General features: G+C 37.0%; 1 protein-coding gene across 1 annotated transcript in view; it reads left to right on the forward strand.

Annotated features, from left to right (window-relative positions):
• WDPCP (WD repeat containing planar cell polarity effector) overlaps window positions 1-27,387 on the forward strand; it is a 150,137-nt gene that overhangs the window by 48,105 nt on the left and 74,645 nt on the right. Inside the window, exons 3-8 of the mRNA XM_085307279.1 lie at window positions 1,287-1,371; window positions 3,053-3,097; window positions 8,878-8,948; window positions 9,198-9,257; window positions 18,712-18,826; window positions 23,314-23,447. Coding sequence (XP_085163405.1) covers window positions 1,311-1,371; window positions 3,053-3,097; window positions 8,878-8,948; window positions 9,198-9,257; window positions 18,712-18,826; window positions 23,314-23,447 — 486 coding nt within the window. The 5' untranslated portion in view covers window positions 1,287-1,310. The remainder of the gene's footprint in view (window positions 1-1,286; window positions 1,372-3,052; window positions 3,098-8,877; window positions 8,949-9,197; window positions 9,258-18,711; window positions 18,827-23,313; window positions 23,448-27,387) is intronic.

Below are 27,387 nucleotides of genomic sequence, written 5' to 3' on the forward strand. Positions count from 1 at the left end.
AGGACTATGGGATTTAGTAAGTCAGCAAGACTTTTTGTACATTTGGGGATCAGTGTAAAGAAAATGCTATTTCCACTTGGTGCTATTTCAGTGGATTAGGCAGTGCATCAAAACATACATATTAGCTTGAGTGATAATACCTCAAGGTCTCATAGCTCTGCCGGGACTATGATAGCTTTCTTGATGCTATCTGAGATTCTTGCACATATTTTTCATCACAGCACTCTTGACGTTTATGTCTGATACTCTTTATGTGATAGGAATTCTGCAATCATCTACTAATTGGTTCATCTCCTTGACAACATTATCTAGAGCGCACTAATGGAAAGAAAATGAAGAGCCCACTTCAAAAAAGGAGAGAAGTTCACGTACAGTACCATACCACCAGTTATTATTGAAGTGTGTTGYGTTTGTTTAAGTTCCCCTTCAGAGTCCAGCTTTTAGTGGAGTCTTGCGTTTAGCCAAAGAAACCAACGTAATTGGTCTCATGGCCCGTTTGTGACTGTAGCACTGAGTATTTGGTGCCTCAGGAAACTGCTCAGGGAAGTCTGTTGGTTACTGTGCTTCGGAAGATTCCCAATGCTCCCTTGAAGTATAACACACACACAAGCGWCACTGTTCAGACCGGTCACTCAAAACACACCCAGCAAACAGTTCATAATGATAGTCAATGTACACAGTATTTCAATTCATGTCTTTTACATTCTTCGCATCTGCTGTTTTGTTATTAATTGATTTAATACAAGTGCTTTGTCTTTATTTAGAAAGACATCATTTTTGATATTTAGCAATCGAAAGCCTGCAAGGATATTAAGCTCAAAACTGCTTCTTGACTTTATTGGTACTTCCTAATGTGCAGCGTGTAAAAAAGCTAGGCCCCAAGTAAAATTCTCATATCTATAAGCCAGATCTGTAAATAGTGGCTTCACTTTTRCGTTCATCAAAGTAATAACCATGCAGTAAAAATTAATTACAACATGTATACAAGAAGCACCAAGTGCAAAGTTATTCACTACAGTGAGACTAACTGTGAATTCAGACACAGATACTGGTTTGGCTCTTCACAYACACACACATATATATAAATACATGCATACTTACATATTTTTATCCTATTCATTCCCCTGTATCATTTATTTTATTGCTGTTGAGAACTGCAACTTACAAATAGCAAATTACCATCAATGCTAATCTCTTTTACTACTTAGTTTCTGAAATATTTGCAGTTTCTCTTGTGATAGAGGGCAATTAATTTGCACATGTGGTTTCTTTCCTTCTTTTGATAGTGCTAAGGTTCTGTCTGCCATCAGATGTCCTTCTGCCTGGCTGAGATGCACCTATGGTCTTTGAAGAATACTTTACATATTAGAGGTAAGTGATCTGTTATCTGTTACTTAAATAAAGCAACAAATTGTATTAGTGAATATTAAACTGATATAAAATTCTGAATACCCAAATGAAGTGTTTTTTATAGTTAGGAGAAGGAAAATGAGACAGAAATACTGTATTTGAACCTTTTTAGCCTCTTTACTTATCTCCTCATAGAACTGGAGCACTATTTCAACTCTAAAATGTTATGATTATGTTTAATTGGATGCTTTTTCACTTTTAGGAAGCAACATCCTACTTGAATGTAGGCTTCAGTGTAATAACTAGTTTGGGTGAATGAAGATCGATAGTTGAGTTGATTTGCAGAGTCATTGTGATTTGTACTTCAGCATGAATAATAAAAATTGCTGCATGTTCTGGGTATTTTGCCTAATTACTTGAAATTTTAAAGTATATATTTATCTTGCTCATTGATTGTTCCAGGAAACATATGACTAATTATCAGCCTTGTGGAAATTACATATATACATCTTGCCTTGTTACTAGTAAAATCTAATGCTCAAAAAAACCCACTGGTTTAGAAGTGGATGATATCAAAATGTTATTTCTGACATTTCATGCCAATCATAGTGTGCTATAATTTTGTTTCAAACCATTCATGAATATGATTATTGAAATATTGACTCAGTATGTCTTAACATTCCACCTCTATATGAAAACTATTTTGTAACAGTAATATAAAAAAAATCAAAAAGCTATATTTTATTAAAAAATCCAATGGTTTAAATAAAACACATACAGTTACGATTTATTGCAGTTAAAAGTRTACTGTGGCCTACTGGACCTCTTTCCTACCTTTGATCGTCTTGCTTTCTCTCTGCTCATTTGTTCATTTCCCACAAGTCTTATTCTAAAATTGTATGCCATGCTAATGTTAAAACATTACAACTTAAAGTCATAGTAGCTCAGCTGGACATACTTGGTGGAGTTTACCATGGCACACCTAAGTATCTGTCTACCAATGAGCCAGAGCAGGAACTGGCTGAAGTGGTTTGCAGTCCCCATGTGGCACACATACCTGATTTTCTTTGCCGTGGGAACCAGGATAACAGAGGGAGATGCTCTGCATCTGGTGCACACTTAGGTCTCGTGTTAGTAGGGAACCATGTACGGCCAGAGTTTGCCCTCAGCCACAGGAATARAGAAGGGCTTTTGCATCTGGTATTACAAAGATAGACAGTAACAACTATAGCTAAGAGTAGATACGTTGGATCATTTGAAAGGGCAGCTTCATGGAGYTCATGAATCTTAAAAATAATAATAATAATAATTGTTGTCTTCAGCTCAGCTGTGTCAGTCATTGGAAAACATTTTAAAGTATTCTAAGGTTCACTCTGCTGTGATCCTCTCCTTGTGAACAAACAGAAAAGATGATAATAGGAAYGTGGTAAAAAATTGCCTTACTATGTCAGCAGCTGGAAGAAAATCAGAATGTATGTGAAGGAAATGACAACTCCAAATTAATGTAGGGACCTCTCATACACTCTTTCAGCCCTTGCTTGCTGGTTTGCAGACTGTATGCTGTCATTTCTTCACACTATCCTGTATTTTAAAACTCTGCTCCAGTTAGCAAAAATTGAGAGGCTGAACTTTGCTTTCTAAGCTGTATTTTATTTTCAGTGTCACATTCCATAATTAAATATATTTCTGTTCAATTATATAGATGAAGATATTGGGATCCACCAGTACTATGACAAGAAAGAACCAGGTAAAATATAAATACTGAACCATAAGTAAAACTAAGCAAAGTTTTCTAATGTACTTTGGCACAGGCTGTTTGGTTATGTGAAGATCATAGAATCATAGAATCAGTAAGGTTGGAAGGGACCTCTGGAGATCATCTAGTCCAATCCCCCTGCTAAAGCAGGGTCACTTAGAACATGTCAGACAGGGTTGCATCCAGGCAGGCCTTGAAAATCTCCAGAGAAGGAGACTCCACAACCTCTCTGCACAACCTGTGCCAGTGCTCTGTCACTCTCACAGTGAAGAAATTCCCCCTCATGTTCAGCCGGAACCTCCTGTGGTTCCGTTTCTGCCCATTGCCTCTTGTCCTGTCACACGGGACAACTGAAAAGAGTTTGTCCTCGTCCCCTTGACACCCTCCCTTCAGGTACTTGTACACACTGATAAGATCCCCCCTCAGTCTTCTCTTCCCCAGGCTGAAGAGGCCCAGCTCTCACAGCCGTTCCTCAGAGGGCAGGTGCTCCAGCCCTCTGATCATCTCTCCAGTAGCTCCATGTCTSTCTTGTMCTGGGGAGCCCACAACTGGACACAGGACCCGAGATGAAGCCTCGCCAGGGCTGAGKAGAGGGGCAGGATCACCTCCTTCAACCTACTGGCAACACTCTTCCCAATGCACCCCAGGAGACCATTGGCCTTCCTGGCCACAAGGGCACATTGCTGCCTCATGGTCAACTTGTCATCCACCAGCATTCCCAGGTCTTTCTCTGCAGAGCTGCTCTCCAGCAGGTCAGCCCCCAGCTTGTCCTGGTGCCTAGGGTTATTTTTCCCTAGGTGCAGGACACTGCACTTGCCCTTGTTGAACCTCATGAGGTTCCTCTCTGTCCAGGTCTCTCTGAATCGCAGCACAGCCCTCAGGTGTGTCAGCCACTCCTCCCAGCTTGGTATCATCAGCAAACATGCTGAGGAGGCACTCTGTCCTCTCATTCAGGTCATTGAGGAAAAAGTTGAACAGGATGGGACCCAGTCCTGAGCTCTGGGGGACRCCACTAGCCACAGGCCTCCAAMTAGACTCCATGCCACTGATGACGACATGAYGACCCTCTAAGCTCTGCCTTTCAGCCAGTTCTCAATCCACTTCACTGTCCACTCATCTAGCCCACATTTCCTGAGCTTATCTAGGAAGCTGTTATGGGAGACAGTATCAAAAGCCTTGCTGAAGTCAAGGTACACAACRTCCACTGCTCTCCCCTCCTCTACCCAGCCAGTCACTCCATCAGAGAAGGCTCTCAGATTGGTTAAGCAGGATGAATCCATGCTGACTACTCCAGATCACCTTCTTTTCCTCCATATGCCTGGAGATGACATCCAGAATGAGCAGTTCCATCACCTTTCCAGGGATGGAGGTGAGGCTGACTGGCCTAGAGTTGCCTGGGTCCTCCTTCTTGCCCTTTTTGAAGACTGGAGTGACAGTGGTTTTCTTCCAGTCCYCAGGCACCTCTCCAGTTCTCCAGGACCTTTCAAAGAYRATGGAGAGCAKCCTGGCAAMAACATCCGCCAGCTCCCTCWGTACCYGTGGGTGCATCCCATCCGGGCCCATGGATTTGTGGATGTCTAGCCTGCCCAGAAGGTCTCTAATCCTTTCCTCCTCAACCAAAGGAAAGTCTTACTTTCTCCAGACTTTCTCCCTCGTGTCCAGGCTCTGGGATTCATGGGGGCTGCCCTTARCAGTGAMGACTGAAGCAGAGGAGGCATTCRGTAATTCTGCCTTCTCTGGATCCCTTGTCACCAGGGCCCCCGCCCCATTTGGTAGCAGGCCCACATTTTCCCTAGTCCTCCTCTTGCTGCTGATRTATTTGAAGAAGCCCTTCCTGTTGTCCTTRACATCCCTTGCCAGACTCAATTCCAGATGGGCCTTACCCTTCCTCGCAGCATCTCTACRTGCTCTGGCTGCATTCCTATAATTCTCCCAAGTAGCCTGTCCCCTCTTCCACATTGTGCACTTTCTTCTTCTGTCTGATTTTGGCCAAGAGCTCCTTGCTCACCCAKGCAGGTCTCCTGCCCCCTTTGCTGCACTTGTTACTCATAGGCGTGCACYGCTCTTGAGCTTGGAGGAAGTGATGTTCAAATACTAGYCAGCTCTCCTGCACCCCTCTTCCTTCTAGGGCCTTAACCCATGAGATTCTTCCAAGTAGGTCTCTGAAGAGCACAAAGTCTGCTCTCCTCAAGTCCAGGGTTGCAATCCTGCTTGTCGCCTTAATTCTTTCCTGCAGGATCCTGAACTCCACCATCTCATGGTCACTGCAGCCAAGGTTGCCCCCAACCTTCTCATCTCTAATTAGTCCCTCTCTGTTGGTAAGGACAAGATCCAGCAGGACACCCTTCCTCGTAAGCTCCTCCACCATTTGTGACAAGAAGTTATCAAAATGCAACTTTGAATATTRTGTTAATACAGGCCTCTGAAAATTACAAACTTTTTTGCCATTAAAAGCCCTAGTGGGAGCAGATATTCTAAATGACACCGTTCTATCTCCTGCAGAGTATTAAAACAATATGCTAGCATCATTTTAAGGAACTGTTCTGTTTGAAGCATGGGRTATTGCCATAATTCTGTATTTCCCGGCATCCCAGCAGAGGGCATCATGAACGCACGAGAACCCGCAGCCTTGGCCTCCTGGAGCCTTACCTGATATCTGAAATAGCCATTTCAGAGTGAATGATCAATTTTCTTTATCTGATTAATCCTGTTAATCCTAGAAGTTTCGTGGTGGGCCAAAAGGTCTTTTCGGCTAGAGTTACTTCCCGTTTSTGACCAGGTGAAAGTGGAGGCTGGCGTGGGCATCCCGGGTGCTTGGCTGCGTGGTGAATACACAGTCTCCCTGCTCCTGCTGACAGACTGACTCAGCTTCTCTTCTGGATTCGGTTGCAGCTCCCTTCACTATCTGATGAGATTGGAGGCTCAGTAATAGAAGCCCACCTGTTGGGCTGCATAAGCCTTTCTTTCACTGCAAATTTAAGATAGCTGACTTATGAGGTGAAAACATCAGGATTGTCCTAATTTTTTTGCAAATTTCTCTGTTTTATCAAAGTGTATGAATCTTTTCTCTAATATTAATATTTGCTGACAGCTGTTGTAAGGATTATCATACATCTTTTCATCCTCCCCTTTAGTATCGCAGGTGAARCATGGTTACTTAGAAAAGAAGCAAAAGCTAGCAGAATGTAAGGACATTTCTAAGTTTCTTGTTATACTAAGACTGAATTGTTAAATTGAATTGGTGATGCCCCTGGTAAAGCAGTAAAATAGCTTTCTGCACATTCTATTTGCTAGAAGACAAACTGTCACAGGACTACAGAGCACAAAGCAATTGAGAAGTTGTAACTACTCCTTCCTGATATATTTGCAATCTTTTTTTCCGTGACACAAAATGTGGTGGTGTGCGTTGCTTCTCAATTCTGTTGTCAAGCAGAATCACAAAAATAAACACAGTCCAGGGTTTTCCTCGTGAAATTTAGTGTGCAGATGAGCAATAAACTTTTTTGCAATCAGCTCTTGAATTGAAATACCACCTGCTTCTAAACTGAAAATTGTAACTAAAATACTTTCAGCRGGAATAACATTATGGGTTAATAATCAGCTGTCTTCACAGAATATTTTTTAGCTTTGAACCATTTATGCCATATTCTGAATTMCTGCCTTATCTGTTTAAAAGCAATTTCAGTTTATACTATCACACAGCAGTACTGTGACAGTTAAAAATTTTTATATTAGTATAACTTTTCCCTGGCTCAAGTTTCACAAATCCTGTGTAGTATTATAGCTGAGACTATATACATTAATGTTCAAACATTATTACCTAACAGCTATGAAAAATCTAACTGATTTTTATAAGACTTTACAAAGTAATATATATGCTGTTAAAATTGCATTAACATTTCATCTGATCATAATGAAAGTTCACTTGGAGTTGTGAGTGCATTGGAAGGCAAAATTCACTTTAGAAGGGCACGTTGTTCACAGGATGTGCTTTGAGGAGGACGGAACCGCAGCAGAAGTGGGTTTAAAGGCACACACGGCCCTGTGGTAAATCTAACCTGCTGTGGAGGGTTGGGTATCACAGTCAGTATTGTCCTGCTAGGGTGGGAAGCTGGGAGAGGGTTATAAGCAGGGAGGAGCATAATGCATTTGCATCCCATGTACTCTGCATGGCATTACCCTGCAGGCGATTCTGTACAATCAGAGATGCAGGCCCAGATAAATGGAGTTATACAGAAGCCTCCWCTGATATCTTTTAGACATCTGTCATACAAAGGAGCCTAAACTACTGCATCTTGTTGCCGTAAAATAAATAAAATAATAAAATAATAAAATAAGATAAATAATAAATATAATAAAATAATATATGCCCAAACAGAAATCACCATATGGCACATTTCTTAAAAAGGAGCATTGGGTAACTATTCACAGCTACTGATTTGTATATTTAGCTTGGTATCTGTACAGGCAATTTCCCATTTTGCATATGTGGATAAATATTCTAGTATTTATGAAAGTACCTATTGAAAATGTGATCTTACATGCCTAATTAATATTATCATAACAGTTCTACCAGCACTGGCTTTGGTCCAATAAAGTACAAAGAGAAGTTGTACGTTAGTGTGCTCTTTTGTTGATATATGAAATCCTTCATTTTTTCACTCTATAGCACTTCTACTGTAAACTACTTTTTACAGTGGGGTTTAAACACAACTGTTAAGTTATTCAGTCTGGAAGTTGCCGTACAAACTGTCAGCTCAAAGCTCAAAACTTTTCATCGGGTTTCCTTTAAACAGGCTAGATATAAAAAAAAAATTAAAGGCAATGTATTCTGGTTTCTCATGATTTTCATTGTATACTTATGAATGGAAAACTKCTCACTTTTAAATGATGAAATTTTGCAAGTTACTAGAGTCTGATTCTCAGCCATAAAACAAGCCAATTACTTACAACTCCAGAGGAAGCTTTGCCATCCTAATGATTCCAGAATTAATGTACTAAGCCAGAATTTTCAAAATAATTTGCCGTGCAGCAATAAATATGTTAAATGTTTGTAGGCAGTTGGGAGGACAACCTGAGTGAGCTCGGCAATCACGCTCAAACATTTTCTCTTTCTTTGCAATTTCTTGTTTGATTGACTTGATAGATTCCTAGGACCAAATTTTTAAGAATAAATACTGCAAATGACTGCACTCCATAATGTAAGTTGTGCAATTCACAATTATTTGTAATTATTACCTGTCTATATGCATATATTCATGCACATATATTTTGCAGACAAGTTGACACCTGTTTTTTGAAATTGGGCAGTGAAATGTTAATTCAGAAGAGTAATATCTGTCTAGGATTTGATAACTTGAACCTGAATTAAACGTACTGAATGTGAGAGGCTTTCTCATTGCAAATGCTTGGCAACTGGGCAGGATATTCCATCCYGAGAACTCTGTACATAATTGCCATGGTGAAATCATGGTTAGTGTAGATATTTCATGCTAACTGTTTCTGCAACAGAGCCTTTCAAAAGGCTATCATTTGACAATGGAAACAGTACCTGTTTCCTTCCAATTATAGGTTAAGTTTTATGTCTAAGGTAGTTCCTAGAAATCTTAGTTTTGTGTTTGCCACAGCAAAAGAAACTCAACTTGGAAAGCATTTTTTACTATATACACATATGTTTGTACACAGATACTCCCACAGAAGAACACACACACACACACACACACACACACACACACATTTGGTTTTATTTTTTTTTAATTTTTATTTGCCAGCTCGAGATTATCCTTGGATACTTAAAAACAAACGACCAGAAAAACTGCGAGATACTCTCAAGGAGATAGAGGTACGTTTCAGAAACTTTCAAGTATAGCAACATGTAATCCGGTTTTCAAACCTCTTTCAACAGCTTTCATTTTCATGAAAGTCCAGCCCTCCCAGGGATGATAAATGTGCTTTTGTTTGGTGGACTGTTCCAAAATAGCTGCATCTTTCTATGGCACGCTTCATCTCTAAACTTGAAAATCARAAGCACGTTAACCAAGAATGACAATGTATATGCCAACTCTATTCTCTGTTTTCTGTTGTCCTTCAGGACTTAATGCAAAACAGTCAATGTGTGCTGAGCAAATGGAAGAGCAAACATRTCTGTCAGGTAAAATGTTTTGACAACCTCTTGCAGTACGCAGTCAATGGAGCCGAACAGCCATTCAGTGATTAATGCAATAGCGTTAAAATGTTAACCAATACAAAAAAATCCGATAATTTATAATGTATGTGGGGTTTTTAATGTATCTGGCTCTTATTACCTAGGTTGTGTTTATTTAAATTCCTAACCTGAAATAGATTCTATAAAAGAAAATTTTGTGGTTTTTATTGGTCTGATTCTGTGACATTATTATTTTTTGCGGAAACTGAAAGCATCCTGAACCCAAAAGAATCTGGCCGAAGGATCAGCTGAAATATATAAAGAGATTTGGAATCTATGTTATATTACATTTATTATATCTAATTATTTACAAGTCTGTCACAAAACCTTTTTTGCTTTGTGCTTTTGTGACATGAGAGAGAGACTAAATCTAAGCCAACTAGATCACACATCAAGTTGTGCAATAAAAGATAATGTGACTTGTAGCATACGTAGCTATGTTCTCTGTCTATATAAGTTCCAGTTATTGTGTAAAAGAAGCAGCTTTTCACATCCTCTTTAACACAGGGCAGTAGGGGAGGTGGGAGGTCTGAACAAGAGCTTGTTCTGAAAAACATGTGCAAGGTTATTTGGAAGTTTCGACAGTCTTCATGGTTCGTGAGGAATGTGTATCATATTTCAAGTAGGTCTGGAAGGGAAAATATTTTTAAATGTTACTAATGTTGTTTCCAAAAAGAAATTTTGCATTTTAACTTCTATACTTCTTCAGTTTCTTAATTTTTTCCTTCTAACYCAAGTAGCTTCAAGTGTGCATCAGCTAGATGAATAGTAAATATTCTTACACTGTACAGCTGAAATTCCAGAAATGTCTGTAGCAATAGCAAAAAAATTAAATACCTGACATGCCAAATAGTATAAATTCTACTTTCTTATATCAGTAAAAATACTACTGTCAAAGCTACATTTGCCTTATCAGATATTATCTCTAATAAAATTGTAACACTCTTCTACAGATTACATAGTATAATCTGTAAATATTAATCTTCTAGAACTAATTTAAACATTAATTCTACACTGATTTAGAGGTTTTTGTTATTTTTCTGATTAGGAAGGGAGTTTGGGTGAGAAATACTGAGTTAGCCACACTTACATTCATCTATTTCATTTTCATCAGTTTGCTGTCTCTTCACTTGCTTTTCCTGTCCACTCTCCCCGTATCATTCTTCTTCCCCTCCTATCTGTATCGGCATTGCACGGCATTCCTTATCAATACATATTTGAGGACAATGGAATTCTTGTCAAAACTTGATTGTCCTGCCCTTACTATATAACGCTTTGGCTGCCTATCAATCGTGTATAAAACACGTTTTCTGACTTAGCATTTCCTAAATAGTTTCAGGCATACATAATAAAAAAAGAGACAATACAAAGTAGCTTATTTCTTTTAGAAGACAGGAAACAAAAGATGCTTGTTTTTATCCTAACAGATCTGGATACGTCTGGCTCTGTATYGGTCTGAATCATATAAAGGAATAGCTAAATAAAATGACTATATTTTTAGAGGTGTTTACATAGCTTGAGTATAACGTAGCCAGAGTGATAGTTATAGATAATAATGATTTTTCTGTCCTTAAATTCTACTTTTACTCTCTCAATCACAAAACAAAGCATATATTTTATATTATAATAGCTGATAATTGAACTCTCCAAAAGGACTTAGGATGTTCTGCCAAAACAATTATGTTACTCTGCTGTTGGTCTTCCTCTAGATATAAGCTCTACAACAGATGAAAATAAAACAGAAAAAAAAATGAGTAATTTCAGACAATCTACAATAGAAAAACTGTTGTGCATCAATTTTTTCGTCAAGCTGTTTGTTTTCCTAGTGCTCAACTGCCTTTAAGCGTTTTGTGGCATTATCTGGGCTTCTCCTTTTTAATAAAGGTGTTCTGAAACTTCTGAAAAGGAGGTTCAAAGTTTACATTTTAATTCCAAATGGGAGTTTACTTAACTGTTTCAGCAGAAATTTCTTATCACATAATGGTGTGATCTTTGTCATAGCACTACTGCATGCATACTGGTTTGGATGGATACCAGAGCAGCTGTTAGTGGAGGAAGAAGAGGCCATGCTTGCATTAACTCTGAAGTGTAGTAGAAACTAACAAATCCGTCAAACAACATTGAGAGCATATGCTGAATTACCCTGCTAAATAGTCATAAATTTCAATGATTCAAGCTAAATTTGATTATATGGTTGAATTAAAATATCTTCAGGTTTTTAGCTCATCGTTTATAGTAATAGGAGATGTCAAATACATTCAATTATAGAAACTAAAATATTTAACTCAACAGTCATCACTTTTTGATAAAAGACCTGCGTATCCAAATCTGACATATCTTTAGCTGAACCAGGAAGAGTTCCCTTTCTTTTGTAATAAAAATATGCTATCCCAAAGATCTTCTCACCAGCTGTTGTATCTTTAGCAAGGCAGTACTGGCAGGGAAAAAAAAAGAAAGAAGAAAGGAAATAAAACAATGAAAATAATTGGCTTTCCCTTTCTGTTCTACCCAGAGGAAATAATTGAGGGAATTAATTTCACCAATATTGTTCAGTTTACTATGAAGAAGCTCTGACTTCCTCTTTCTTTGGTCTCCTTCTCTAATTATTTGGAATACTTTTAAGTTTTGCTACAAAATCATGAAATCAAGCCTATAAAATGATGGCATTGTTTTGTGTTTGGCTTTACAATACACGGTAGTAAAAACTAATGCAATATAGCTGAAACATTTGATTTCTAAATTCTTTACTTTTACATTTATATTATAATATATTTACACATTAATAATGCWTATGCCAGCACTGAATTATTTTATTCTATAAAAGCCAAACAATAGACATGAATTGTATGTTACCTGCTAATGAAAAAGATTTATATATTCTTTGCTTAATTACTTTGATTTAATTTGATTGTGTTGCAATTTACATATCTGTATGAATGTTTTTTGTGTTACCATCATTGACATACTTGGGATGGGATTCTGAACTGAGATACTCAGCAGTATATGCTGACATGGCTTGTTGTATCAGCTACCATGCCCATAAGCAAACTGATTTAGCAAGATACATGGTGACATACACTAGCACATCTGATGCCAAAATGAAGACATTTTGGCTCAAATACATGAGAAGTTAGTATCCATCACTGTTTACTAAGAGGAACACCGTCCTCATATAAAATTCTTTCGGTTGCTTTTGATCACTACCATTAAGGTGTTTTATGGTTTTCGAGATTTGGAGCTAGAAGTGCAAATGCATTGATTATTGTGTAACAGTAACATGTAACAACAGTAACTTCGTCGGTAATGAGGCATGCAACAGAATAATTACGGTAGGGTGGCTAAGACAGCAATCTGGAATGAAGAGGTGGGGAAAAACCCTGGGAACCTGCTTGAACAAGAAATGCTTTGCAATTCTCTTCTCCTTTTGCATAGTCCTTTGTCGGTTGGGCTCTGTCAGGGAAAACAGTTTGCAGCAATATTTTTTATAGGCATATTTTCTTTCTCTTCCAGTTTTAATCAGATAGAGACAAATCCTGGCTTTGCTCTGCAGGTATCTTTTTAGGTAGAAGGGCTGATAAGCAGCTAAGCTGCGTGAATGAGGAGTCAAGGGCTAAGGCTTCTGAGGATAAAGGAATCCACTTAAGTACACGTTTAAGTTCTACTGAGGTCCATAAATTTAGAGTGAGTACTTAAGTCCTAAATCTATGCTCTGCCCCTTCAGATATATTGCTTGGTCTTCAAAGAACCATTTCAGTATGCAGAGTACACAACTCCCTCTAGTAAAGCCTTCACATTCAACCCCCCAGTAACACAGAGATTAAATAGCCCTCCCCCTCCCAGCATGTGAAGTCACTAGATTCCCAAATGTTTTACTCAGACTATATTCAAGTACAAAAACTAAGCAATAAGTATACTTAAATGTTTTGTTTAGGAACACTTTGAGACTCTTAAAGCTGTAGAGCTCTCTCTTCTGATTTCCATTTCTCACATTGGAGTACTTCAGTACGTGAATTACTGTGGATACATGATGTATGTCATTATTGTGAGTTTCTTTCCCTAGTTTGATACTAGTTCTGTTAGATTGGATGGCTTAGTGTCTTGTGTAACTAATGCCTCGTCTATTTGCTTTTATTCCTTAATAATGATGGATAGTTCCCTGGAGCAGTAGTTTTTGGAGTTGGATTGCTGTGTATGTGTTCAAGCCAAGCTTGCAACCTTCCCAGTTTGGTCTATATTTGTTCATGCTTATCATTCGTCTTCTCCCATCCACCTAAATCTGAGCGTTACTGTGCAAGTTTATGTACAACACATCTTATTATCATGTAAGAGTTTTTACATAAACTCTATAGCCAATAAAGTATTGAAATAGTGATGTTTCAATTCAAGCAGATAAATATTTTTCCGTTTTACAGCTTATTTTTGATGAAAGATAATGTGTTTGTGCTTTATTTAAATACCTGCTTCTATTTCGTGGTAAACATTAAGAAATATTTTTGAAAATATGCTTTTGCTTATCTTTGTTGCATTGTTTTAAGCCTAGGCCTTCAATATAACATTTTTTTTTCCTTTTAATTTGATCTCACCAGTGATACTTCTCCTATAACTGAAATTTTTATGTTCTTCTGTAACATAAACATTCATTTATTATAGAAATCCAGTTGCAGTTGTTATGGCTCCCCTTTCACTTTCCTCAGATGAAGCACAYAAGGTTTTGCACCTGACAGTTTCCTTCATATATATATATACACATATATATATAACTTCTGAATTCAGTACCTTCCCTTATGCCACCATCTACACTTCAAATAGATTCAGTCTTGAACTCATTGAATACTCTCTCCTCAGCCCTGGTGAGGCCTCATCTCGAGTACTGTGTCCAGTTCTGGGCTCCCCAGTACAAGACAGACATGGAGCCACTGGAGAGAGTCCAGCGTAGGGCTACGAAGATGCTCAGAGGGCTGGAGCACCTGCCCTGTGAGGAACGGCTGTGAGAGCTGGGCCTCTTCAGCCTGGGGAAGAGAAGACTGAGGGGGGATCTKAYCAATGTGTACAAGTACCTGAAGGGAGGGTGTCAGAGGGACGGGGACAAACGCTTTTCAGTTGTCCCGTGTGACAGGACAAGAGGCAATGGGCAGAAATTGAAGCACAGGAGGTTCCACCTGAACGTGAGGGGGAATTTCTTCCCTGTGAGAGTGACAGAGCACTGGCACAGGTTGCCCAGAGAGGTTGTGGAGTCTCCTTCTCTGGAGATATTCAAGGCCTGCCTGGACACAACCCTGTCTGACATGTTCTAGGTGCCCCTGCTGAGCAGGGAGGTTGGACTAGATGATCTCCAGAGGTCCCTTTCAACCTTACTGATTCTATGATTCTATGATCTTTCCTCCAATACGTTCTTTCCATCTAAAATACCTTTCCCTGCAGGATCCTTTGAAAGATCTCCCCTAAGCCAAAGGATTTTTTAAAGGGAGTAGAAGAAATATTGTCCTTACATAACAATATTGTACATCTCTGAGTTACTTGTTTAATTTAGATACTTCCTAGAGGCAAAAACTTAAACCTATGGAACACAGGTATACTTACCCTCTATGACAAGTACATTAGAGCAAAAAATGTTAAATTAAAGTTTAAGCTTTGCACAAGTATCTCAGACTTTACTATAAAATTAAAAAGAGAGAGATTATTTTAAGAAACAAAAAAAGCCATGCAAATAATGGTATTTTTACCCATACTGTGTCATTGTACCATGCCATATTGAGAGAGGACTCTGCGTAATATTGAAAATATGGATCATACTGATTCTATGACATTTCTATAAGTTTAATGATTAGTTTCATACATATAAAATGAAACATGTATGCTTCATCACATTTATACTTAATAAAATTATATCAAAGTCTCATTGTCATATGCTGGAGCAGTTTACAAAGATGTCTATTCTCTCTCTGTAGCAGGTGTGACTTATGTCATTCCCAGGAAATTAACATGTAGGCATAAAATGAATTTACACCCTGAAACCCCTAAGCATGAAATCAGCATAGTCTTACATTTATTTGTTGCAATCAAGCCAAGAGTTTGAGGGCATGTCTCTACCCAGCGTGTTGGATGGACATATTAAATGTCAGTAAAATGGTAAGCACGTGGCCTCATTCCCTAATGTAGGCATTTAAGAAATATATTGGTTTTCTTTGGATCAAAACACATTTTGCATGGTTTTACCTGGAGACAGATGTGTATATCCCCACTTTGTGAAGTAAACCAAGGTGCTACGAACAGTAAGAGACTTCTGATTCGCTTAGGTAGTTCTGCTAGTCCTTTTCTCCCAGGAATGCTCTTTTACCTCCAGGATGCTCTTCCCACTCACTGCAAGGGAAAAAATCCTAGGGAAAATCGTACTGGAAAAATCCTACTGTTACAGTTACATTTTCTGAGCAAAGAGACAGCATGTTCCCAAGCAAGGGTGTTGGAGAAGACACAGGATGGAGAGTTTATTTACGTGTCGGTGTCAACTGTCTTAGTGGTAAATAACACTGAAAAATTTGGGGAGTTTTACTCTTCTGTGGCAGGCTGATATTTACTGAGTAGTATAGAACTGTTTTTCCTAGAGTATTTATGTAATTTTGCTTGATAAGTATGTTCTTGCAAAGTAGGTTCTTAACTTCTGGGTTTCAGCCCTCACTTTTTCAGTTGGATTCTTTGGACAATTATAGCTAACTGTAGTCAAACCTTGCTGGACTCATATTATCAAGTTGGGAATAAATTGTGATTTTATCTAATCTAACTCCAACATAAGGATAAATTGAAGTTTTGAAAGATTGTAATAAAAGCTGTATGAGTGTAACTGTGTCTAACATTTTTACTAGGACAAAACCTTAAAGGACATCTGTCATAACAGGGAATAGTGAAACACTAAATATATATATTTTCAAACTAATGCAAGATTAGAGTTTGGCAGGGTCGGAGAAGACCATCTGGTTGTAATAAATTTATTTTGCATTACAGGTGGTTTGTGTTTCTATTTCAAATGTCATTAGAATTTGTTTTCAAACTATCTGCTGTGAATTGGCAAGAAAATAGATTGGAAAAATGTTGGTTAAAGGTATTAGGCAAAAAAAAAAGTAAATTATTTAATATATTCTTGTCCTGTTCTTTGCTGCAGAGAGCATAGAACTGTAGCAATACAGCATAATATGTATAACTGGCATTTTGCATAGCTAAATCACTGGGAACAGAGCTGAGAGCAAAAGCCAACATCAATCAGATCAATACCTCCTTGTCCCCAGCACTTCCATTATTTTAGCATAGTCATATGCCATTTTATATCCACTTGACTTTGAAAAAGAAACATACAAAACAAAGAAAAAATAATTGTAATGTAGCCATAAAGCTGAAGGAGAGTCATAGAAATGAAATTGTCACTTCTGATGTATATAAAAGACATGGAAAAGACATGGGGGGGGATGGCTCACCTAATGCCTCTTACTGCCAGCTCAGGTTTGCTCTCAACATTGTATTTTCTTATACTTGTGCTATCCAATTTAAAAGGCTACTAAAATGGGGTTTCTGCCACTTTCCTTGGAGATTATTACATACTCCAATAGCTCTCAGTGCAAGAACGTTTGCCTGGTGTTCTACATACAAGTGTGTTGTACTAAAAAGTGTATTAAAACCATGTTTATCTCATAGCTGTAACACAAAATAGATAGGAATTTTTATGCCAGCTTCTACTTCAAGTGCAACTATTGGTCATATATCATTTTTTTTAAAAGTACAAAGTTTTTTTTGTTTTTTTTTTTTGTTTGTTTGTTTTTTATCTGCTTTTAGTTAGAAATAAAAACAGCAGTCCCAGATTTATGGCCTTTGGTGAGTCCCCTCTATGTTTCTACAGGGGTTTTCCCACTGACAGTTCCTTTGGCAGAAAAGATTGTTCAGCAAGTTTAAGGCTGGTATAGCCTCTGCTAAAGTAATAATGATTTTCTTTGCTGATTAGAGGGAAGTGAACCTAGCTGCCAAAATGAGTCCTTCAGAATTGCTACCATGTAGCAGGAATTAGAGCAGTCCTGAAACTTCTTTAACTCATAGAGTGAGGTCATCTAGCCCAGCAGCTTGCAGGATCAGAGGTGGAAGTGAAAGGTGAATTAAAATACACGTGTTTTCAGTACTGCATGTGAAGATCAAAATCACAGTAGTGATTTTTTTCACTGTTTTTTACATCAAGGTTCCTGTAGAAACCTAAGTTTGGCAATGAGTTAGACAATCTGATAGTCAGTAATTTTTTTAAACCCTGTCATTCTCTTTTACGATTTTATTGGGAAAAAAAATCTAATAAAGCTTTTTATATACTCCTGCTACTGGAGTAACTTGGCAAAGTGAGATCAACTCACAGTGGAGGGGGGAGTTTTCTGTTCTTCATTTGCTGAATTACTTTGCTGTAATAGTTGCATCCAGAATGTTATTAACTTTAATGATTTAATTATGCAAAAAGGAATGCTTTTCATGACTCCTCCCACTGAGCATTAGCTCTTATACAAGATACGGCATCAAAAAGAGCTGATAACTACTGTGACATAGTCTTCAAAATGATATGTTTGAGATTAGTTAGACAAGGATATTCAGTTAACTCTGAAATAAACCTCTGACTCTATTCTGTCCAAYAGTTTAAGTTCCTTCTTTCAGAGAGACATATATGACCTTATGTCAAGGAATATATGAGCTTACTAGAAGCCCACAGCTCTCTCTGGGCACCATTATTTAAGCGGTATATGAATGATCAAAAATAACTGTGATACAAAAAGCTGCTTTTTAATTTATGAAAATAATATAAGATTTTTAAATATAAAACTACATATATTTTCATGCAGCCTATACAATTATTATTTCATATAGAAAAATCAGGTTTGTGAATGACAAGCGTAGTGTTCACATACAGAAATACTTAAATGTCAGAGTGCTGCCTTAGCTGAATGGTGGGGTTTGGTTTTTGTTTTGGTTTTTTTTGAGACACAAGAGGTGTGAAAAAATACAAACATCAGTTATTATTTTGATAATTAAGAGTGATCAGTATCATCCTTTACTCATTTAGGACAGACTTTCAATCATAGTTTTTACCATACTAATTCAATAATTTTTATGCAACATTTAGGAACTTGCACCCATCATCTTCAGGTGTTCACCATTTATAATTCTTGTACTCACATAGTACAGTGTTACATTATAATTATATTTTTCATTAAAAAGGTTTTAAAGTCATTAGAAGACACCTTCATATCTCAGATAAAAATCTCCTTTGTAAATTTGAAAATTAGATTACTACATAACAGACAGAGATTAATATGTACCTTGGAACATTTCACTTCTTTATTATTGATTCTTGATGTCTTGTTTTCTCGCTATTTGGATTTAGCTCCTTTTTCATTCAGGTGTATTGGTGTCCCTAAGCCTTTCTGGGCCACAGCTGGAGAAAGCGGTGATTGACAGGACCCTGGTGGGGAAGCTCATCTCCGACACCATCAGTGATGGTAATTACACCCACGTGTAAATCAATTGCCTACATTAACAATAGAGTAGAGAAACAGTATGTCAACAGGTAGACTAATTATTGCCACTGGGGACTTGCAAACACAACAAGTAATTGCATGTAATGCCATAGTTACAACCCTCAGGACTAAGAACACTAAGAATAATATTTAACATCAAAGTTTTCAGGCTTGTCAGATAATGAATGGATTTCTAAAATTCAATTTCTTACACATTTTAATCACTGTGAACATACCATTTGAACTTGTCATRTTTATATTGTAAATTCATGTTTATATCATAAATAGGAAAATGGGACAGAAACATTAGCAAACTGATTAATTACCAGAGGTATTTATTATAAAAATATTTATTTATTAAAACCAGTTGGATAACATTATCAACATGGAGATGTTCTGATTTAGTTTCTAAAGTTGCAGATTAACTAGTGGCTAATAAAAATGAGGGTTTTGCTTATTGCAGAAACAAATGCGTACAAAATATGCCTAATTTCAACAGTTTTATAATATGAACATAGCTTTTACAGTGTCTTTCTACAAAGCTCCACTGAGAACTCATCCAGATGTTAATATCCTGGCATCTGCATGATCAAGAATATGAAATTTTCATGTGAGCCAGACTACAGATGAATTGTATTACAAATTCCCCCCAAATGCAGATCCAAGTTACACCCTTTTAATGTGAATATATGCTAGATTTAGCTTTGATCTTTAATAATTTATTTTCTCCCATTCCCCAGGCATCTATTGAATATTGGCCTTGTTATTTAAGAAGAGTGCAATACTGTGTCCATCTGGTTTTTTTTTCTATCTTTGTATTGTAGTTAAGTCCTGAGAAATAACATTACTATGTTAGTAGAATCCTTAGTATCCAAAAATTTAACCCTAACCTCCTTTTGTTATATCAACTAATTACACAGCAAGTGTAGAACATAAGTAGCCTCTTGACTCTTTGTTTCACCCTTAACCCAACTTACTAGACTATTAATTGCATCTCAGATTTTTCTTCCCTCTGTTTCCAGAGGGAGTATTCCATGCTTTCAGGTGACAAAAAGCAGGAAAGCATGAATGCTATAGTTACACCAAATTGAAGTTGTTTATAGAGCTTTTTTAGAATACTCTGTCTTTTAAACTTTTCATAAATAATAAGTATAAAATTAAATTATACTTATCTATACATACATTGCTTTAATATTTTATATAAATATAAATTATTTATTAAAATACATATCATTATCTTATCAAAATTATTTAAAAAATAAATTCCAGCAAATACATTTTCCTACGGTTATACCACTCAGATTCCTATAATTCAAGTTATATAATGGTTTGTCCTTATTTTCACTAATTGAAGAATTTCTTAAAAACCTATGTTTGACAGTGTCTGTGTCCAAAGATAAAACAGGACTGTTTCTATTCAGTAAAAGCAAAATGCAGAAATACCCGTCATTACAATATATTCTTTTTAAGAACAACAAAAGATACTTTTATCACCCACATAAGTAGACATATTTATACTGTCCTAATCTTATATACTAACTCCTAGAATTCATTAACTTTAATTCAACATAATTGTATGTCTTTCCAAATCTAGGTTGGAAGTGGGGTTGTGATGATGAAGTTTGCCAAGAGGAATCTATGAACTGTAGTATACATTCAGCCAGTTTAACTGGACACAGAAAGTCCAGTTACGAATGTTTCTGAGATTATCAGGGAAATCAAAAGGCAATGCATGGTCTTTTGCTGATCTAGATCAGTTTATGCAGCTTTTAATTAATGTCTATGATACCTGTATATGTGGCAATACATAATACTCTACAGAGTCCCTGAAAAGCTAAAATGATGCCTTAGAAAAAGTATATATGCCCAAGCTGACTTCTATTAAAATCAGGAGGGATCTGCATGGAAATGGATGTCCAAATATATGATTAGCTTGCAGAACTGAGGTCTAAATATTTAGCAAGTACAGATATCTGCTGCCATATTTGGGGCATCTAAATATCTTCATATTTAAGTTCCTCTTCTTCCACGTTGTACTTTTTGAAAGATCTGATGTGGACTATAAGTAAATTAGTATATATATATGTATATCTTAACATAATCATTAAAGAAACTAGTCATTGTTTTATTATATACAAGAAGTCTATCTAAAAATAATAGTTCTTTTTTAACAATTACTTGTATGTAGAAATGGATAAGGATTACAATCTGCAACAAGTACATATGAGTTATTACAGTTCTAATTATAACTCAAAGTAATATGCTCTCTTTAATATATTGAATGATAAAGGTCAGATTATACGCACAAAATACAGAATTAAGAATACTTTTATAATCTTCATGTCTCTAATATTGTCTGCTAAGTTTTTATTATTATCTAGGTAAAATTTTAAAAAAAGTTTAATTAGAAAGGGGATATCAGTAGACAGAAAAATTGTCTTCCTAAAAGAAACATTATTTCTGAGTTTTCTGAATTTTTTTTGTGACACTGAGGTCTTGTGGTGGCCTTTGCAGGATATTAATTCTGTTGTGTGCCTCGCCCCTCTTTAGGATAATCTGACCCTGTAGCATATGTGTCCTCTTCAGGAGATCTCTCTGAGTAATGGTACATCTATGCCCATAGTCGCGGTCATGGAGATCTATTTGGCATCAGAATTTCCTAGGTTTGTTCTTCAACTGAAAAAACATCGCCCACAACAAAACCTTTCGATATTTATGGTAATGACGTCAGTAAATATGTGTAGGTAATTCACGCAATAACAGTTGTGCATTGCCCTTCGATAATGCTCGTCTTTCACCCCATATTTGTCCTCTACGTGCAGTCTTTCCCCGCAGGCAGTTCCGTACTCCACCTCTCCTGGCTGAGGCTGGCTGGCCGCGCATGGGGCAGCCTGACCAAGGCAAATCACCCTCCCGGGCCCGCTCTCCTTCCCCAGCTAACCGCAGAGAGAAAAAATCAAGGAATTCTACTCTCAGGACTCTCACTTGTCCAGGGATCTTTGACTTGTGCCTTCTTCAACCAAAACAAATTTCTGAAGCCTTTGAGGTGTGCTGTAGGTCATCTTTAATGTAAACTGGCCATGATTATATCAAAATGCCTTAACTGTACATATAAGGATACCGCCATGCTCACTGGCTTTGAATTTTGATGCATGTTTAGAATCTGAATTATAACTTCAAACTCACAGTAGCAGATACTTTATCATGATTTCTGTTTTTTTTTTCAAAAGTTAGTACTAACCTAACATTTCAAAGGCAACTATTTGGCTTTAAATTTTATCCTTTAGCATTTGCATACTGGATATTTCAGAGCTGTGCCAGTACATAACTGTTGGAAAACAGACTGGCTGTAAACCAGACTAAATCAAAGCAAAGCTGAATAGTCAGTTTTCACTGCTTATGTTGAGTGTAAGACTAAACTCACCGTAGATTAGTTGTGGATATTAAAAACATATTTAAGAATCAAGGATATTAATTGCAAATACAATTTTACAATTTTATGAGGCTTGTTCCATGGGATTTTGTTTGTTTGTAAATTAGGTCCTAATTTGCTTGGCAGTTTCCGTTTAGCAGAGTTTTCTGAGTTTTCTTTCTGAAAGCAGCTTGCTAGCTTTTACCTTAGACCTGGTTCTCATTAACTGTTCTTCAGCAATCTGGTACCAGTTACCATGATGACTCACTTTATTCTCAGAAATCTGCTTAAAGGTATGCACTGCTTGACTAACAGGATAATGCTTGGGGGGAAAAATAGATAGTAATGTCTAATCCAATTTAATTGTCAAATTAGTTGTTCTGTTTAATATTGAACTATTTCAGTCTAGCACTTTCTTATGATAACAATGGAGGTTCCACAGAACTTTGTTCCAGACTCAGGGGAGTCCCTTCTGTCTTGGTTATCTGCGTTGTTTGGGCACCACATATGAAGTTTTCAACAAGTTAATAACCCATCTAAAGCACAATCCTATATGTAACAGCTTCCTTAGTGTCTGCAGTAGCATCTGGAATCTCACTGCTGCTGCATCACTTACTCCCAATGTCAAAATAACAAATATACCCCAAATACTACTTCACATTTATCAACCTCATCACAGACAATGCTGTATTAGGTGCATTTGGAAAATACTGGTGAATGTTACTGTAGGCAAAAAAAAAAAAAAAATAAAAAATAAAAGAAGAAGAAAAGAAATGGAAATAGACGGGAACAAAACATGTATTTGAATGTAGTGGTAACTTGGTCTGACATAATTTATTCAGGTTTATGTAATCTGAATACTCCTTAAGCTTTATTTCTCATTTCCAAGAAGGTCCTGGGAGGATGACACATTGATGCCTTTTAGGAGATTACATAGCCTTAGTGTAATATTTAAGAAAAAATTGCTTTTTGTGGTGTCTCAGTGGAGGGTTCAGTAATTTGTTTTGTTAGCAGAAACAGGTATTACAGTGGTGACAATTTTTATTTGTTTTTTCAGCTGTTCTTACGGATAGTTTCATCATCTTGTCATTTGGGGACCATAACCAACTCTGCTTCATTCAATTTACAAAGAAGATGGGTTCTCTTGATGTAAGCAAAAGACTGGAAAAACTCTCTTGTTTGGATTTTAAGGTATAGCTGTCAATGCTGACTGTAAATATTACGGTAACTTTACAGTATGACTCACTAGCACTCACTGATACCATATAGCAGTATAAATTGCAGGCCTTGGGGTACCTGACCAGAACACCTCAAATTCTAAAAATGGCTATTATTGAAAAGTCATAAAAATTTTCTTGGAATTCTGAGTTAATGAGTTAAACATATTGTGCTAAGAGGGATCTAATTTTCTACTGTATTTAGGCTGAGGGCTCAGACACACAGCTGAGTTACCCCTGCTTAACAGATTACCTTGTATCAGTAGAGCAGCAGTAACTGATCTTTTGCATGTTCTCAGTGTCTAAACAACATAAAGTAAAATCTGTAATGGTAAACCTCAGCGAAAAGCATTTAAGCTAATGTGTTTTACCTCATTTGCTGTGGGCTAAAGGTATACGCATCGTCAGTTATTATGGCTCCGCTGATACACACTAACTCACGAAGCTATGATAATTTGGTCATCTGTCAGAGCTCCAGGACTATTGTAATTCTTTGCAGAAGTCTTACTTTTCCCTCTAGTTACAGTAGTCTTATTGTTGGGAGAGCTGATTTTGTAATTAAGGCACAGAGCTAGGACTCAAGATACAGAAGCTCAGTTTCTCACCACTGGCAGACTATATGTATGACTTAGGCAAGTGACTTGGCACCTCTCTATCCCAATTCCTTACTTATATAGTGAAGATTTCAATGCTCCCTTTTCCAGCCTTTAAATATTGGTGTGTCCATACCACACTCACAGCAGTAGGGTTTTCTAAAGATAACTTATCTAGCTTAAAAATAGTTTGGATGTCTGTAGAAACCCAGTCGAACTCAAGTTAAATTGCACTGCATCTTGGCTGGGTTGGGCTGTGCAGACATAACCTATGTGGATGGTAAATGCTTTGGCTTCAGGACAGTACAACTATGACCTTAGCTGGGAATGCTTGGCACCGTGACAGTAAAAAAAAAAAAATAATGAGCCAACGGTAATTAACTTTGAGCAGGTAGAGTAGGAAAAGATCTGCATCCAATTCACTGCAAGAATGAAGAGACAAGCCTTTACCCAAGGCAGGTGGAAAGATACAGTGAGCAAGAGAGTTTCTATTTATTTCAAACTGGATAAATGTTGAGGAAAGCAATCTTTTCCTAGCAAATATTTTCCCCCTGACAACCCTACGGTAATTTGCTTCCTCACATAAGGGAGTTTGCATTTTTCAAGGCAAGCTCTTTAAGGATGTGTTTAATTTAAGTTTTGCCATATTACATTTTAACTTGCTTGGCAGAAATACTTTCTGCTAGGATGAATATCTAATACATTTTCCAGGCTGTTTCAGTTCAGGGCCTCTTTTCAGCAATGACTTGTGTTTGCGAGATTGATCCAGCCTCTATAACGTGGATTTGAGACAGTTCACTGTTCACCAGGAACTGAGCTGATACGTAGTTTACTTTAAAATGATGTTCACGTGTGCCTGGTCTACGGTGTTTGCTAAGGTTGTGCTTTAGAAGCAAGGTTGGTGGATTTGGTTTTTTTTATTAGCTCTCAGCTTTAACTAAGAAACTGTGGTGAGCTGAAGGCTTCCTTCATCATTTAATTATAAGCCCCATARCTCCTTCATTTATGTTTGGAAAATATATTTTCATTCTGTGTATTGCTGAACACATTTTTGGCCTAATGGTTGTGGCAATTTTTCTTGGGAAAGAAGGAAATTCTAATCCATAGAAACCTCGCTCTGCCCTAGGAAACCAGAAAAAACTCCTGCATTTCATAATCAGGTTGTTATGTTCAGTTCTTTGCTGACACAGCCGAGCTTCTACAACACATCCACGTGCAATGTTAACTTTGCTTTCTCTTGAAATCAGTGGGAATCACTATGGATTATGTTTTGCCAGCCAAAAAAGGCATTTGCATTTTTTAATTGAATGTTCTTTTGTGTGAGGCTTGCTAGTTAGGCAGCTAAAAATAATTTTTATTATCTTCAAAATTGCACCAGTGTGAGCCAGCAGAAAGTATTATTCACTGCTGCAGTAATATTATGTCAGCTGTCTGTATTGAAACAGAGTTATTCATGACTGCTCTTGGTCAAACTTGCAAACACCAAAAGATCAGAGATACAGTCAACAGTAGTGTTGCTATCAATAGGATTAAAAGAATCAAAGATATTCCTCAACTGGAAATGTGCAAAGTTGTAACAATATATCCTTTTAAAAAAGTACTTCCTTAATGTCAATTTTTTGTCAATAGAGTGTATTTAAAAGGAAAATTGCACTGGTATAGAACTACCACGGGACTAAGGTATGGAACTTAGATGCTGGAAATTTGAGGGTAGCCTTCATCTCTGCCTCTGACTTTCAGTGTAGCCTTGGGAAATGTGCTCAGTATTTGGGTTTCAATTTGTATTTCTAAAATGAGAGCAATGCTTGCTTACAATCATATATAATGATATAATTAAATTTTTATCATATTTCGATTGTAATCTTTTTGGTACAAAAAAGCAACTTCACATTGCTCATTGCTCATTGTAACAGTGGGCAGCACTGGCAAGAAATTCAAGGCTATACTGGACTGCCAGAGTGCTAATAGTAATAAGAACAGATCTACCATACTTTTCTCCTCACAGTTAGTTCAGGGCTTAGAGGTAAAAGAAATTGGTTGGTTTGTTGATTATTCTTTATTTATTTTATTGTATACCTGAAAAATAGAGGAATTTTTTCTTTTTCCTTTGGGTTTGGCATGTATTCTAATTTTCTGATGAATTAGTACAAATGTTTGATAGCTAAAGTTATGTTTACATTATACTGTTATCTAAAGTTAATATTTACACAATACATATCTAAATGGAACAATTACTTTCTCTATCCTCTTCCTTTCTAAGTGATAGTACCTTTGATTTTATATATACTTTGAATAAAGAAAGCCAGACTTACTGTATGAATCGCTACAATCCTGGAGATCAACAAAAAATAAATAATCATTTACCTTTTCTCAGCGTCACTAGTCCATGTTTGACGGTGCCATCTCTAATGCAAGACATCAAGGTCTGCCAAAGATTCGTGGCTGTTGTTAAATGTTAAATTGGTATGACCAGTTAACACTGCAATACAGCACTCAGTAGTATCTGTAACAGTATGTGTGTTTTTCCATCCTAGTAAGTGTGTTAACACCAAATCATCTACTTACATGCAGTTTTAATTCAAGTTGCATTTACCTGTTAAACTTTACTTTCTGTTTTATCTTTCTACTTTTAAATAGAATTTTGACAAACAAGACACAGGGTATTCTGAAAATATTGACATTTTACAAGTTTTTCCCATCTGTGTTTTTTAAATTCATTTCAATTTACTGAAGGAGGAGACAGTACAAGGAGTTAAGTGTTTACCATGAGAGAACAACATTGGTAATTACTTTGATTTCAGTTCCTTTGATGTGTATTCAGGGGATGAAGAGGTCAATAATATTATGACCATGCAAATAGAAAGGGGTTCTTTTTGACCATATAAAAAACAGCAAAGGATTATTAAAGCATTAACCTTGATTTTAATGGCCTTGGTTGAGTGGTGAGATCACAATTTGGATGAGCCTGATTATTTACTAAATACAATACATAAATGCAACGGGTTCTTAACACCCATTGCACTCTGGCATTATCGCATTACTGCCATCCTTTGTTGCCTTGCAGACAGGAATATGAAAGCAATCTGTCATGTAGTGAGACTGGCTCCAGAAGCATTTCTCTGATAAGAAGACCCCCTGCCCTTTGCTAGTGTCTGGTCCAGTAGGCTTAGCCATGCGCTTAATCCCCAGAAAGTGGTTCGATTATTGCTGACCAGCAATGGCAAGATAGTTTTTTTTCCCCTAGCTATCAACCTTCCATTAATTCCTTAAGCAGAAATGCGGTGCAATCTATATTTCCTTGGCATGTGTCACCCAGATGGT

Source organism: Rhea americana, unplaced genomic scaffold, assembly GCF_003343005.1.
Source record: "Rhea americana isolate MKP2758 unplaced genomic scaffold, rheAme1 scaffold_256, whole genome shotgun sequence".
NCBI classification, from domain to species: Eukaryota; Metazoa; Chordata; class Aves; order Rheiformes; family Rheidae; genus Rhea; species Rhea americana.